This window comes from Platalea leucorodia, assembly GCF_965183815.1.
Source record: "Platalea leucorodia genome assembly, chromosome: 2".
Lineage (NCBI taxonomy): Eukaryota > Metazoa > Chordata > Aves > Pelecaniformes > Threskiornithidae > Platalea > Platalea leucorodia.
The window spans coordinates 57,967,296-57,983,836 of record NC_138824.1 but is presented as its reverse complement, the minus strand read 5'-3'; the positions used below and the strand labels follow the sequence as shown (position 1 = coordinate 57,983,836).

General features: G+C 41.4%; 1 protein-coding gene across 2 annotated transcripts in view; it reads right to left on the bottom strand.

Moving 5' to 3' along the window:
- FARP1 (FERM, ARH/RhoGEF and pleckstrin domain protein 1) overlaps positions 1 to 16,541 on the bottom strand; it is a 218,154-nt gene that overhangs the window by 166,548 nt on the left and 35,065 nt on the right. For both annotated transcript variants that reach the window (XM_082335882.1, XM_082335883.1), the window contains exon 2: positions 8,520 to 8,715. In XM_082335882.1, the coding sequence (XP_082192008.1) occupies positions 8,520 to 8,690 (171 nt within the window). In that variant the 5' untranslated portion in view covers positions 8,691 to 8,715. The remainder of the gene's footprint in view (positions 1 to 8,519; positions 8,716 to 16,541) is intronic.

Below are 16,541 nucleotides of genomic sequence, written 5' to 3'. Positions count from 1 at the left end.
TGGGGGAGGAGTGGCTGGAGAGCTGCCTGGCAGAAAAGGACCTGGGGGTGCTGGTCGACAGCCAGCTGAATATGAGCCAGCAGTGTGCTCAGGTGGCCAAGAGGGCCAATGGCGTCCTGGCTTGCATCAGAAATAGTGTGGCCAGCAGGACTAGGGAAGTGATCATCCCCCTGTCCTCGGCACTGGTGAGGCCACACCTCAAGTCCTGTGTTCAGTTTTGGGCCCCTCACTACAAGAAGGACATCGAGGTGCTGGAACATGTCCAGAGAAGGGCAACGAAGCTGGTGAAGGGTCTGGAGCACAAGTCTTATGAGGAGCAGCTGAGAGAGCTGGGGTTGTTTAGTCTGGAGAAGAGGAGGCTGAGGGGAGACCTTATTGCTCTCTACAACTACCTGAAAGGAGGCTGTAGCCAGGTGGGGGTCGGTCTCTTCTCCCAAGTAACAAGCAATAGGATGAAAGGAAACGGCCTCAAGCTGCGTCAGGGGAGGTTTAGATTGGATATTAGGAAAAACTTCACCAAAAGGGTAGTCAGGCACTGGAACAGGCTGCCCAGGGAAGTGGTTGAGTCCCCATCCCTGAAGGTATTTAAAGGATGGGTAGACGTGGTGCTTAGGGACATGGTTTAGTGGTGGACTTGGCAGTGCTAGGTTAACGGTTGGCCTTGATGATCTTAAAGGTCTTTTCCAACCTAAACAATTCTATGATTCTATAATCACATACCAGTAGTGCTTTGCATCTGAGCCCAAGTTTTCTGATCTTTTGCTCAGTGCAGGACTATAAACCGGGTGTACTTTGAAATGCCTGAAGTCTAACATGAGATTGTGTTCTTGGCAAAGCATCACACTTATGCTGCATTTCTTCAGCTATGGACAACACACACTTATTTAATCAATCACACTTCAGAAGGAGGAGGAGGAGGAAGGCAGCTATTTTCTCCCAGAAGCTTATCCTGCTCATTCATTATGCCCCTCCAGAGCATATGCCCAGAAGCAGAGATGACTGTTTTTCATACAGAGCTTAAGGAAAGTAATTTGAGCTTGACCACCTTGTGCTGACAAAGAACAGGCTTAAGAAAATCATGGCATGCATGTGCACCACTGCAGCACAGTACCAATGCACTGTTCCTCCAAAGCACACTTTCTTTTGTTACAACTGTTCCCTGTTACAACTAGGACAGCAAAAAGCAGCACTACCGGCAGGTACAATTTACCTACCCCAGTACATCTGAGCTAGACAGCATTGCCAGACAGCTCTGGGGTGCAGGGATCACTTTGGCATGGTTGGGAGCTAAAAGGAAACAAAGGAATTTCTGTGAACAAGTTAGGTGCCTAGATGATAAATGAAGTCTAAGCTATTGGCCTATGCTCCCCTTACAGGGATACACAAGCACCTCCAGAGAGCAATTAATCTCATCCTAAAATACATGTTCAAGACGGGTGTGATGAACAGGCTGTTGAAGGTACCATGTTTTCACTCTAACTATGAAGGAAATAGTGATTAGCTGAGGCTTTGACATCTAGTTTCAAAATCTTTAGAGCCAGAAGATTCTTCAGTGTCAGGGTGAAGGAAGGAAGCACACAACAGGCAGTTCAGCTCCCCTTCTTCCTCTGCCCAGAGGCAGAACATCCCTCCCATTGCCCCTGAAATAGGGAAACACAGTCCTAGCAACATCAGCCTCCACTTCTGCCACTAAAAACCCACTCACCCATACACTCACACTGTGAGGAGGAGAAAGACGGCAAACACCTCCCACTGTTCCCTGAACAGCTGCCACCTCCAAACAGGGTGGCCGAGGGGAACGCCGCATAGCTGGGGAGGGAGCCCATGCTCCCCCCGCAGAGCATCAATCCGGCCTCACCCATGCCGTGCAAACCAACTTACAGGCACAGGCGTGGTTACCAAACTGAACAGCGTGATTTCGCTGACCCCTTCAGCTAGAGCAGCAGCGTTGAGAAGCGCTCCCGCACTGCCTCTTCATCCCGGCCGCCCCTCCCCGGGCCAGCTCTGTCCTCCGCTCTGCGCCGGCTCAAGCGCTGCTGCGTGACTCGGCGAGTCAGCTGAACCGAGAGAGGTGAAAAGGCGTTATCTGAGAAGCTTTCCCTGATTACAAGTTAGGCTAACTCATTCAAGAAAATTACATTCATTTCCCAGTTATCTTCAAATACATCAAACCAGGCTGAAAACGGACTGGAGCTGTTGGCGCTTAAAATTATATTCCCACTTATTCTGTTCATTCTACAGAACATCGTAACAAAGAAATCAGGAGTTTAAACAGCCTGCTGCCTCAGGTTACAGAAGTTTGCTTGTGGATTAGTCTCTCTCCCGTTTTGAAAAGCACATAAATTATCACCACAAGTCACTAAAATTCCCTGTCTTTCAACAAGGACATTCTAATCATCCGTCAAAAAAAAAAACACCCACAGTTTTCTGGGTATCTACTAATAATCTTCTGCTGAGAAAAACGCAACTGATATGTTTCAGAATTGTAGGGAAAAAAAATGGTTTTCTTCTTGTAATTTCAGAAGATCCAGCAGGGTTGGTGTGACAATTAGTGAATATTTAAATGCTTGATATTCATTGGAAATAGTCTGACAGTGATGGCCAAATAATTTCAGGCATGAGAAGAAAAGAAAGTCTCAGACTGATGAATAACTGACATTTGACCTGCTGTTCACTTCCTAAGCTGGAAAAAAAATGCAATTCATACTGAACTGAAGCTGAAGCTGGCTAAGAAAGCATAAAAATTTCATGTTTCTGCACTGCCTTACTGTCTAATGCTCTTTTTATAAAATTGTTTTATTCACTGGTTATAATATGCATATTGAGGACAGGGGTAAATACCTAGGACACAGCAATTACCGTAACCCATAAATGTTACAGAAAATAATTTAAACATTTATAAAACTGTGGCTGAAATTTCAAATTTAATAGAGTAACACAACGCTTGTGCAAACTTATAACAAAGCACATGTAATCTTTGTTGTTAAGTATCGAGACTTTCTAATATTAAGCTTTTTCTGGCATGCTTACACTGGCCTGAAGTTGGTGGGGAGTACACTTAATAGAAGGCATTTTCCCCACAAGGGGAATATGAACCACCGTTATATGCCTGCACGAACAAACAAAACCAGCCAAACAAAAAAAACTCACCCAGAATGTTAGCCTTAAGACACAGAGTCCCAGGAGGATTATGAAGTCCTTCTCTCTGAAAACTTGGGACTTGAGGCACAGAAATTCCCTGCCAAGGCACTACAGCTGAACTCCAGTGGAAGATAAACAGTTGTAGACCAAGACCATTTGGTCATTATTCTCTTTATTCTCAGATAACCTAAAGATGAGGAAGCCTTTCTCTTCTGAGAGAAAAGCAAATGGAAATGAAATGTTTACAACTGATGTTTACTAAGGATTATACCCTCACCCTGTTTTCTATTAAGAGACTCCTGTTGCTTAAGAAACCAGGTGTTAATCCCTCAAAGCGGATGACATTTTCCAACCCTGCGTATTTCACAAAGCTTGAACACATTCAAAGGGAAAGAAAGTTTACATAAGACACAAAACAGATGTTTAATAAACTTGAGTAATCTGACAGGCAAGTATGTTTTGGTCTTTCCAAAATATAGCCACAAAGAGGCAGCAACTATTTTCTTCCAGACACAATAAAGAGGACTTCGGTTTGGTTTTAATTAAAGAGACCAGATCCTTACCAGAAGAAGAATCCTTACCTCCTGTGATATACTTTGATCTCACCTTTGATGCTAACGGGAAAGAAACAACTCTGACTTTCTATTTAGCATCAGTAGTATCATTCCAGTCACATCAGCGTCATTCAACCCAGAGAGCAGGATATGATCAGTGACAGGCATCATGTCAGTCAGGGTTAAACCTGGTCTGAGTCACCGAATCATCCCAGCAGTCTACCACGAGAAGCAGTCATGTCTTCAGCATTACCTAGAAAGGAGCAACACTGACTCTTTCTGCTTAGGAGTAGTTTTAAAGCATATTACTTCTGGCACTGAAACAACTATAACAGTAAATATAATAGAAACGGCATAGACAGTAAACATTAAAGGGTTTTCTTCCCCAGAAGAAGTAGATGCAACCATCAGCTATTTTTACTGTTCCTTAAAAACTGTATTTCTTTTTTACATAAACTGGTTTGAATCTACAGGGAAGACCGTATTAAAAACAAACGTAAGAAAACATAAGTTTTACTATGGTTTTATGGAATCAGTCCCATTCTCTTCCAACTAACTTAGATGAGACCGGTAGAAACAAAACCAGACCAAAATGAAGCAGAACTGTACACCTCCACCCTCTCTTCTATAATACACAACTTCTATTTGGCAGTGCTGGGTTCTGCAAATCTTAGGTACAAGTGTCAATCTCTCAAAACGCCCAAGATCTATCTATATATGATTATCATTATGTGTACAAGGGTGAAAAAATGTTCTTCCTCCTTCACATTATTCATTTTAGCTAAAGCTGTTGTCCCATTACCTAGCAGAAAGGGACTGTATTTGCTCATTTTATCATGTAGTCATAAGCCAGCCCAACACTAGCTGAAACTGACTGGTGTATTTTGGACCTCTGCAGTCTTCGGTTAGCATATCCAACTAATTTTTCAGTAAATACAGCCAAATTGGAAATTAGAAACACAAAGCAAGAGACAAAAATCTGCTCCACACTTGCATGCAACCCCTTCATAAAGCTAACCCTATGACCAACAGCTGCAAGCACTGAACGATCATTAACTTTCAACTCGTGGCCTGATTTTCAGGCACTGATCACCTACAACTGCAGCTGAAGCCAGCTCTTGTCCAAGAGTTTGGGCCAGACTCAAACTAAAGGTACAGAAATCCAGTCATAAGCTGAATAAGTTAAAAGGGGGAGGGATATTCTACATAATTCACCTTTTCATAGTAGAATAGACAAAAATGTGCTCGAAAAGATAACCGATGAATTTTATACTTTCCCTTTATGTTAAAGGCAGTAAATATGAAGTGACAGTAATACTGTGATAAATGTTTTTGAAAGCAGCAGTGCCCACCTTTCCCCCACCTCCCCCAAGCATCTGTATTTGCTTGAAAAGAGCCATGCAACTAGCTAACTGGGCTGGCAAGGAACACTAGATGTGTGTAAAAGATCCAGGCTTATCTATTCAAGCTTTCACTGGCTTTTTGGAATATAGGAATGTTTGGATATTCTGCAGTGAAATATTGTCTGTTAACAGCAAGCAGAATTTAAGATTTTTCTGATGTACCCTTCCTTTTCCAATACTGCATTTGCAAAGATTGATGAAAAGGCCTTCATTGTGGGCTTCTGTTTTTCAAGGCTCCCATACAAACTCTATCCATATACTTTATGTTTTTTTTTCCTGGCAAAAAAAAAAAAAAAAAAAAAAAAAAAATTTACAGGCCCCTATGAAGAAATGTGGATCTCTCTTTGTATGTGTTCCCCCCGCCCCTTCTTTTTTCCTTGTGAGAAGCTAATACAATGAGCTGGACACGGTATGATTATATAGCACTAAAACACTAAAACCAAAAGTTGGTCAGTAAAAATCAACTTTCCTTTAGAAGGACAAATGACGCCAGAGTTACTTCACTTTTAAACAGCCCGTAGAGCAGCAGCACTGAGTGGGAATGGAAGTAGGTCACGTTTTTCTCCTGTTTTGTTATACACAGAACAGACATAGAAATCTGAATGATTTTGCTCTAATAAAAACAAAACATTTGCTTATGATGGGAGAAAGGGGATTGCCTAAGTGCAAGGGTATCAAATCTTGTCTCCTGGAAAATAATTTAAAACAAACAAAAAAACCCCAACAAAAAAAAAAACCCACCAAAAAAATCCCCAAACCAAACGAAAAGCAAACCCAAGAAAAACAGCACTCAGATAAGATCTTTTTCCAGTTTTAGCTCACAAGGAGGCTGAACCTATAACACAAGAAACTGTAGGAGTAGCAAGGAAGGAGGACGAGACAGATGGACAGTCCCAACTACTTCACTACTTCCCCCAAATTCAGGAAGAAGTAGCACCAGTATCTGTTTCTATTTCTACACAGAATTCACGAACAGATAATAAACTAGCATGACTTAAACTTCATACCATCCTACAAAACACATTACAAGCAGCAATAAAACTACACAAAGTTTGGCCCATTTGCTAATAGAGAAAAAAAAAGGTTCAGCAAAATTCCTGAAACTGTAGCAGACACAAAACCTTCTCAGTTTATACTTTTATCATATTTGGAAGGTTATTTTCATAACCATGGCAGCTCAAGTTTTGAAATAGTGCAGACCTTCAATCATGCAAAAGGCCTTTAATTCTCTACTGAAAAGCAAGCCCACAGATGTGCTTTGGCATGTACATTTAACATCCTTTGCCCGCAGCCACACTTGCTGTTCCTAAAATATTTTGTTGAAATGGTGTCACTTTCTTTTTCTGTGTATACTGTACCAATCTGGCTAAAAACAGCAAGCTTGTAAATGGGAACATGGGTTTTCCAACATGAATAAACATCTCAATTTAGATATATTAAAAGTTTTTCAGTTTTGTGAAATGGGACTAAAAAATTAATGCCTTTTAGAGCAGGCTGAAAACGATGTGTATTGCTCCATTTGACTATGCATACCTTGAAGACAAAAGGCTTTAGGAATCTGGTGTAAGAGACTTTAAGCATCCTGCAAATTTCACCACAAGATTTGACCTTAAAACCAACTGGACTCTCCTTGAATTGATGTATTTATGAAATAAAAGCCTCAGAAAACAATCATAGTGAAGTGATCTGAACAGAGAAGTTTTTTTCAACCCAGGTCTTCCTGAAGTTTAGAAACAAAAAGTAATGTGGACACCTTCTAATACTGAAGATCAAAACCATACTGTTTTTCAAACTCCCAGAAGGAAAGCTGGAGTCATACAGGTGTGTTGCATTCACTCATTACTTAGTTTGCTTCTAAACAATGTAATGAAAGGGACCTGATCTCAAAATAGTTCATACTAAGTGTTTGTTAAATAGGATTGTTAACTTTTACAAATTGCATGTCATTCCCAAAGTATGGTGAAATAGCAGCTGCAGGAAAAAAAGAGAAGTCATCTCTGGGATAATAGGGGTATTTGTACCACATAAGATAAGCAGCACCAGTTTCATTAGCATTTGATAATTTAAACTAGAACTACACTTTTGAACAGCGATGATTACCTGAAGACTGCTAACTGTAGTCTGTTTCCTATGGATATTTGATAAGCATTCTGAAGGGCACAAAAACGATAACACGTTGCTACATACGTGAGCATTTCACTTGATGACAGTTCAGTTCACAAATGTCTGTCCAGAGAATTTACTTTTACTACAAGATAATCTGAGGCTGAACACGCAAGTTGTAGTTGGGTCACAAACAGCAGCAGAGAGCAGACCAAAAAGCATGTACATGTATACACACAAAGCAAACAAACAAAACCTTATAAACAGGTTTGATTGTTGTTTTTTTTTTCCTCCCCCACAAGGATTTTCCTTATCCGGATTCCTTCATCTTTCATATAGGGATAACATTTTTGCAGTGACCATGAGCACCTTCACAGAGCACTATACATGGAAGAATTATGTATCTCACTGGTAACCCTCCATTTCACAGAAGGGAAAACTGAGCCAACAAAGGCATGGAAGTTACCATAGCTACACAAAATGCAAGCCACAAAGAATGAAATTCGAACTTGGGTTTCCAGTTTCCTACTCACTGAACCCTGAGCACTTTGAAAAATATACATTCCAGTACACTTTCATAACAGCAACAGTGTTCAATAACCTTACATGTTAATTACCTAAGCATGGCGTGTTAAAATTATTAGTGGTTACTAACAGCTAGATAGTGTAAAACAGAATCAGTCTTTGTACCAAAACTAATTCAAACTAATTCTTCTGATCACACACAAGAGCAATAGTAACTGTTTCCTTACTTCGCAAGTACAAACCTAGATTAATTTCAATGGGCACTGACTGTGTGGAGAAACTTTAGATGAGACTGCTGTGATTCTTTCCTTGCACTCAATGCACGTGAGCACTTGGTGTCAGTAAGAGTGACATAAATTAGTGAAAACTTTGATGATTTCAAGTTACCATCCTAAGGACTTCCCAGAGGAAAAGGAAACAAATCTGTACAGATCTACAGTTTACTGGATCAAGAGCAAAACAGCATCAAGGAAATATATAAACTGTTCAGAAAGTAGAGGAAATCACTGATGTAATATTTGAAGGAAAAAAAAAAAAAACCACCAAGGACTTTCACCTCTTCTAAGCTGTTCAAACAGAAACAGCATAACTGTAATTTACAGTTCACTTCACTGTTTAATGTTATTCTATTACACCATCATCTATTTAATACTGATATAACAGCCATTTTCTCTGCAACATGAATTCATTAGCCAAAGAATCAGAGTCGAAATAGAAAGAGAACTGGTTTGAAAACATGCATTTTTAGAAATGCCTGAATAATCTTTAGCCACCCCAGCCTCCACATCCTTACCGGAACATCGAAAGTTTCTTGCGTGTCATCCAGCATCTGAATTTTGATGGAGATGAGTTTTCCAGGAGGTGTCATAGGTGGTTTCTGTCCGTGCTCCAAGGTACTGATCCCAGCATTTTCCTGAGCTCCTAACCGGGATCCTGCTGTTGGTCTCTGCTCTGTTTCACCCATGTTTAGAGAAACACGTTTCTTGTATCTGATAAAAGAATAAGAGCAAAGAAGATCAAATCACTTATTTATAAGAGTTGTTGCACATAAGCATTATGGTACATGTACTTGCAGCTAATAAACCACATGATCATTAACACAAAGTAATAACCGTTATGAATTTCTTTTTTAATGTATCATATGAAGACAAGAAAACCAGGCGAACTTCATACTTTTCAAAATACACAGGCTAATCACCTCCTGGGGGTAAGGCTGACAGACTGCACAATGGGAAAGTATTTCTTTTCTCCTGGAAAAGGAAAGAAGACATTGGAAACAGAGCATGACAGAACCCAGATTTCAATGAATTTTGCTAATTTTTATGTATTTATGAATCAGGCTGTTAGCAGCCACAGCCAGGGCTCCCAGAGAAGGGAGGAAGGTGAGGAGAGCAGGTGGGACAACTCACCACTTGCTGACCATCATTCCCTCCTGGGCATATCAGCATTTTTTCCTTTGGTCCTTCCAGCCTTCTCTGGCCCTTTGCAGCTGCCACCTTGCTTAAGGGTCTGCAAACCAGGAAAGCCAAAGGGGTACAAGACGACCCCAATTACATAGCCTAAATATTTTGCTTCCTGTGCTCTAGAACCCGGAGCCCAGCCTGATCCCACTGATGGGCCAAGGACTATGAGGGTGTGCTACTGGGAAGTCCAGAAGAAGCCAGAGCAAAAACACTGGTTGGGAAGAGCAAGGGAAATCTAATGTCCCACGGAGCCCGGTAAGCAAGAGGGGAACACCAGGGACCGCACGTTCCTTGCGGTGCTAGGGGAAGGGTACACCTGCACCAGCTGCTCGCCTGCGCCACTCGCTGAACGGGGATGTCTGCTTCGCATCCATGGAAAGTAACCTCAGGAATCGGCCTGCTAATTTTGTTTCTGTGCAGCTTTCGCACCACATTACACAGTACATTTCTGCTAAATAATTATCCTATCCTAAAAAGGGAGCAGAGCTGCAACAGTGATTCAGTGTGATTTTTCATTAACTGGCACAACTTTGAACCTTCTTTTTTAATTCAAGGACCATTAGTTTTACTTGTCAAATGTTACACATCATACTAGAATTTTATTTCACTTTTTCCCCCCCTGCCTTTTGACAGTCTAGCTGGGTTTCTGATGAAACCAGCTGCTACTGTCTATTTGTCTTTCTTGGTAATTGCATTTCCATTCTGCATGACTTTTATATGCTGATCAATGACCATTAAAAAAACATGTAGCACACAGAAGGAATGGAAATGTAACTTTCCAGCTGAACAGAGGCATAAAAAGAGTACAGCCAATCATTGTCTGGCTTTTACTCTGAGGTTACAAATACTGAGAAGCCTATGGGAAAAATAGGAAGCACAAGATAGCCTATATATTAGTGAATGCATCCCCAGTTCTACAGTACACTATAAAGAACAGTGCCATGTAATAAGATACCAGTTCCCTCCATAAGGACAGAATAAAACCAGTCCTGTCTTCGGCAGGATATACTATTTACTACACATCACTCTTCCGTGTCCTGATTTGTTCCCACAGATTTTTCATACAGCAAGTGGCTTGGAGTAAAAAATTTTAAAAAAGCACTTTGATTTCAAAAAAAAAAAAAAAAAAAAAAAAAAAAAAGTGTTAGCTGAGAAGTAAGGGAATGAAAAATTAGGGATCGCAGACTTCTACATATCAGCTCAACAGGCACAAGTGAAGGAGAACAAAAAACACAGGTAAACTTTTGCAATGAACCAGTACTGTCCTACCCAACAGGGGTGGAGATACTAGTGAAACCTACCCAAGCGCATGCAAATACTACCGAGATGGAAATTTTTCCTCAATTGGCACTGTAAGCTAAAATGCAAAAGGAATAATTTAAAAGAATAAAATCAATTTAATTGAATTACATTAAAACCTTTTCATGAGGCAAGAAGTGCCAACAAGAAAGCTGCAGTTGGAGGCAGGAATTCCAGAAGAAAAGATACCAAGCCCTATATAGTAAGACTCCAGGACACCTACTTACAAATACATCTGGTTTTCATGGATGTGAAGTATACAGGGATGTTTAAAAAGGTAACACATGCCCCCTGTCTGGAAGTGCCACTGCACACAAAGATACTGGTCCATGTCCTTATCAATTCAAAAGCTGTTTTAAGAGCTCTTCTGAAGTCACCATATACCACAGACAGCACCAACACGGCAGGAAGGACCTCTGCGCTTGCTGTGGTACTACGGTAGTTTTTGACTAGGTATAGACATTCAAAGTGGATGAAGAAGAAATCTGTTCTTTCCATTAAATCCTAAACATAGGAATCAATCCAGTCAGTTAAAGCGATACCATTAAATAATCAACGCAAGGAAATATTACAGAGCTTGAACCTTTCTATAAATATTCTTCTGACTAGATGATCTAGTGGCCCACACACACATTCAGACAGGCCAATAAACTTCATGAAACAAGGAAAAAAGGCCCCAATTCAGAAGCCAAAAAAATCATGGAGGAAAGGTACAAGCCAAACCACTGCATATATACAGCTGAGAGGTTTATTATTATTATTAACAGTTAGCAATATAGAAACTCTTGTAATATATACATATTGAACCATTCAGTCACACACACACACTTCCCTTTGGAAGCAAAGATCTAAGAAGTATCGGCCACCCTGATCACATGCATCTGCTACTTACAAAATTAAAAGCAGACCTTTCCTTTTTTTAATCTATATATGTCTAAACATCAGCATGCTGCATTGGACATTATTTAAGGTTTTTTTTTCTGTATGACACTAGTCTTACTCACTATGGTGCTGTCATAACATTGGCATAGTATCTTTATTATGCCTTTATGTAAAAGAGGCCTTAAAAATTATTAGAATTACCCTCTCTAAAACAATACAGCACATTAGTCAAGCTGTATTCCTTTCTCTAAATCACTTTGATCTAGAAAACCAAGAATTAAGGTAACAGAATGCAACAGAAGAGTATTAAGCAAATATTAAGCAAACCTGGGGGGATTAGGATACCTAATGTCCATCATGATGAGAAGGATCAAGTTGGACCGAAGATAGAGAATTTTAAAGACACTCTAGTAGAAAGAAGATGTTGATGAATTGGGGAGGGTATTAATGGAGCAGAAAAAGCAGTGGCCACCAGACTCCAACACGTACTCTGCTTAGAGCTGCGTAAGTAGAGGCAGACAACTGGTACGGGAGCAAATAGTGGCAAATAAAAAGAACACATCTGAACTCTGAAAATTAAGAGTTTCTGCCTGTTCTTTGTAACAGCTGGTGAAACCCAGGGACAAAATCACATCTATTGTTTCTGCTGTAGATTTGCTGGGTGTCAGCGCCATTCTCGGTAGTGCTGTAGCATCCGCCAAGACGGAGAAAGACTGCTGCAGAGAGCTAACCTGCATCCCAGCCTGCGCGAGGGGAGGAGTTACCCGAGACGGCTGCGCTGCCCACGGAGGAGCTTTGGACCCTCCTGCTCCTTCCCTGCCTGATGCCGTGCACCGACTCTCACTCTCCTCAGACCCTTCACTGAGCCAACGCACCTCGCTAACCCAAAAGAAAACAACTCTGTGTTCATTCTTTACCGGGTTAGGAAATTAAATCAGCTCTTAGCAGGCTGGCAAACCTAAGGCCGGGGCAAGCTAAGCTAAGCCTAGCCAGCTGCTGGCAGGCCACTAGACTGGCTCAAGCCATCTCACCTAACTCTACCTAAAACACCTGGAAGGCACAAAAAGCAACTGCCATTAGACAGATTAGTAAATGTGGTTTTGTCCTAATCACATGTTAACAATCCTTTTACATAGATACTACATGCTTAGATGAATCATAGAATCGTCAAGGTTGGAAAAGACCCTTAAGATCATCAAGTCCAACCATTAACCTATCACTGCCAAGTCCACCACTAAACCATGTCCTCAAGCACCACATCTATCCGTTCTTTAAATACCTCCAGGGATAGAGACTCAACCACTTCCCTGGGCAGCCTGTTCCAATGCTTGACTACCCTTTTGGTGAAGAAGTTTTTCCTAATATCCAACCTAAACTTCCCCTGGTGCAGCTTGAGGCTGTTTCCTCTCGTCCTATCACTCGTTACTAGGGAGAAGAGACTAAGTTCTGTATATACTTATGCAGTAGCTGGACAAAGGCCACGATGTAGTTCAGCATAAAGCTATTTTAGTTCTCCGTCTTCAAAAATGTACATTTTATAGCATTGGAAAGGTTCAGGCCAATTAAAGTTTCCACGTATTTTTCTTTGGCAGGATGAACAATCAATCAAACTGACTTAGTCTAAAGGGAGCTAGGAGTATAAACAGCACTTTTTTGGGAAGGGGATAAAGGGTTACAAAAATTCCGAAATACTGAGGAAAAGAGAAGCAATAACCCACTGCTAGAAACGTGAGCAGAGCTCATGTTGGAATAGATGCTAATCTGATCTATTAACTACTCTGCTCTTCTAGATCAGGCAATGAGGTTTGGACATTTGATGCAAGAGGTTCCCGAAGCCTGAAGACTCCTGTTATAGGGGGAGAACAGTACCAGGTATCTAGGCCTTTTCCACTTCTTTTGTTTTGCTTAAACACATTTTCACAGCATGAAACAGAAGGCAGCAGACTGTTCGCTATACTCCTTTGAAAGGTGGGGAAGCCTGAGGCACAGCGGGATGATGTGACTGGCCTGTAAAGTCACCAAGCGGACCAGCCACAGAGCTAAAGCTGCAGTCAAGGCTTCTCAGATGCCGGCCCAACACTGTCTTCCCAGATCATACGGCAATGAAACATTTGAAAGAGATTAAAGTAATTAATGTAACACCGGATGAGACAACTCAAACCGACTCAATAAGGTTTATAAACCATCATTAAGAACTAGGAAGGCACCAGAGGACTAGAAAGGAACAAATTCAATCCAGATCTTCCAGAGGATGATGAACATGAAGCAGCAAGGAGAAAGAGGGGCAATCCAGGCAAACTGCTCACACATGCTCTTAACTCTCAGCTTCTGGTAAAACTTTTGGAAAGCCTCAGCTGTGGAGAGGACTAGAGTGAACGGTGCTAAATAAGACTCCCATCAAATATGCATCTTCAGTGGTAAGCACCTTCATATTTGCAGAAAAACATAGAAGTTCACAAATTGGAGTAAGCATAAGGAATCACGATAAGTTATAGACAGGATAATATGCACAGGTCACACGTGGGGGACCCGGAGAGAGCAGCTGGAGCAAATCTAACCACGAGGGCACCCGACATTAATGTTCCAAAGCAGAGGGAGCGGGACGTGTCTGCACCTCAGCCGCCCCCGCTATCAACCAAGGCCACTTCTCATAGGATGCACTGATCCTCCATATTTCCTTTTCCCTCCCCTTCGGTAACAGCAAAATGGGTATGAGTGTCCAGCCGTGCCAAAAGCACATAGCACACCTTCAGTAAGGGAAAATTCTATACCTGCAGCATAAATTGTCAACGGAGCCACGTTTTCATTAATATACCAGAATTACCATAAACATGAAATAAGGGAGCAAGTTTCTTGAACCCACATTAAAAAAATAAAATAATATAACAAGGAAAGAGGACCAGGAGGACTGAAACCAAATTCAGTCTGAAATGATCGGGAGCAGATAGAAAGCCAGTACAGCTCAGGCTTTTATATTCTCTGAAGCATTATCCCAGTTAATTTCCACAAGTGCATGGCAGACTTGTACAAAGCAAATACGGCGATTACAAAAATTTGAGTTATTAATCTAAATAACACTAACATGATTTCTTCGCTAAAAAGCACAATTTTGAAAGTTACGACAAATTGGTGCCGAAGAAAGCAAGCATCCCCAGCACTTGCTCAGCAGAGCTCACGCGCGCCAGGGGCAGCAGTGGTGAAAGTCAGCCCGCGAGGCAGCAGACACGATGCACACGTAGCCATTGCAGCAATAAATGGCAAATTTTGAAGTCATGCTAAATGAGGGGACTGGATCAGCCCCGTTCCAGGCAAACAACAATAACCAAAATTTGTTTCTTGAGCAGGAGTCACCACGCACCATGTGGGACAGCTGCGTGGGAATACCTAGAGGTGACACATTTATCCTTTTCACAAACACAAAACAAACACAATTTGAAGGAAGGAAAAGTCTGCAGCAGAGAAGGGGGATTTTTTGAAAGCTTTGAAGTCAACATTGACTTACAAGTCTTTGGCAGTTCCTCATGGAAGAATATTGAACACTTCTTGGAAAATCTTCTCTTTAAAGTCTGATTTTCTTAAGGAACTACCAAAACCCCCAAACAACTGCCTCACTAAGACAACATTCACGCTTCACGTTATTCCGCACAGAACCTCATACACCCTTGAAATTACGTGAAGGTCCTTACAAAGAAAACATACATTAGAAATCTGACATAAATCCAGAAACTTTTCGTTCGGCTAATGGACCAGCATTTTTGTGGAAGCAAAGAAATGTGACACCAAAAGCTCTTAACAGAAAAACAGCTCAAGCTTGAAGGGCAGTAGTACAGACACAGGTGCTGAGTGTCTGCTGCTCTGCTTGCACCCGGCAGACTAAGCTTGCCTGCCCAGCCTCTAATGGTAACATTGCAAGGGACGGTGGTTTCTGGATTCCTGTTCAGTCCGCTGTCTGCCCTTTCTGCTCACATCCACCATATTCAGATAGAGAAGGAAGCAGTATAAAAAGCCATTCTTCTGTACCATTGGGCTATCTTCTGGGATTAAAAAAAAAGAAGCATTGTAAATGATGACTGTTTCATGAAGTCAGCAGTAGGGAGACTCTAGGTGACGTATGGTCAAGATGATGAGCGTTAGAGGCTCACGCCTAATCCCCTGCACAGTCAGTGGAGAACAGCATGGAGGGGGAGCTCCCAAACTGGGCTTAATTTCTAAACACAGATTTATTTTTATCTGATTCCTGTCCCTAAAGACACAGAAAATTAACCTCTTAAAACCCACCTGCCTGCCCAAGAAAACACCATGGCTGTCTACTTTTTGCAACTGGATATTCTGGCATTCTGCAGACTTCCTAAAATGTGCAGCAATAAGGAATGCCCTCAATTAAGGTAGAGTATCCATAATAGAATAAAGTTCATCACCTGTCATGAAAATAAAGGTAGCCCACAAAGTTGCCCATCTTGGTCACACCCTGAAAACCTCTAAATCACACTGTCTTATCCCGTGACCCAGTTTGTATGGTATGGTCATTGAGATGGACAGACTAAACACTCAGATTTGTAGAGCAATACAGTACGCTTAGTTGTTAACACCAAACTAGCTAGAACATGAAACCAATGTCAAATTTAGGGACCTAAGCGGTAAGTAACACAAAGCTTTACAAACGCAAACTATTCAGTACACCAAGAATATAGCCTGAAATCCAGAATAATGAACATTTATGTACGTACAGGGCAAAAAAAACACCTCTTGCAAGCTTATCTGTACAGCATTCAGAGTGCCTGCATTCATTACTGCTTCTACCTTTAGGGCCATTCAGCTTCCAACTGGAGCTCATTTATCTTCATTGCAGTCAGGTCCTAAAGCTGTTTGCAGTTCTGTGGCGCTCGCAGCTGTCCCAGATTCCAAGTCTTCTGCCAGATGTCAGCAAAGAGCAGTCCCATCCCACACAAATCTGATGTATGCTATCTTTTTTCCTCAACCACACACCTGTCAGTAGATCTATCAACAAGTGGAGTAATAGATTTCTGTACGCCTTTGCAATTGCCTCTGTGAAAAGCCTCACCCCTTAAGCATAAACACAGATTGTTCTGTGAATCAAGTGAGTCTAGCCTACAAATATTTTTTTTTAAACCCACAAAATTAAAATTACTTTTGATGACTGTCAGTGATAT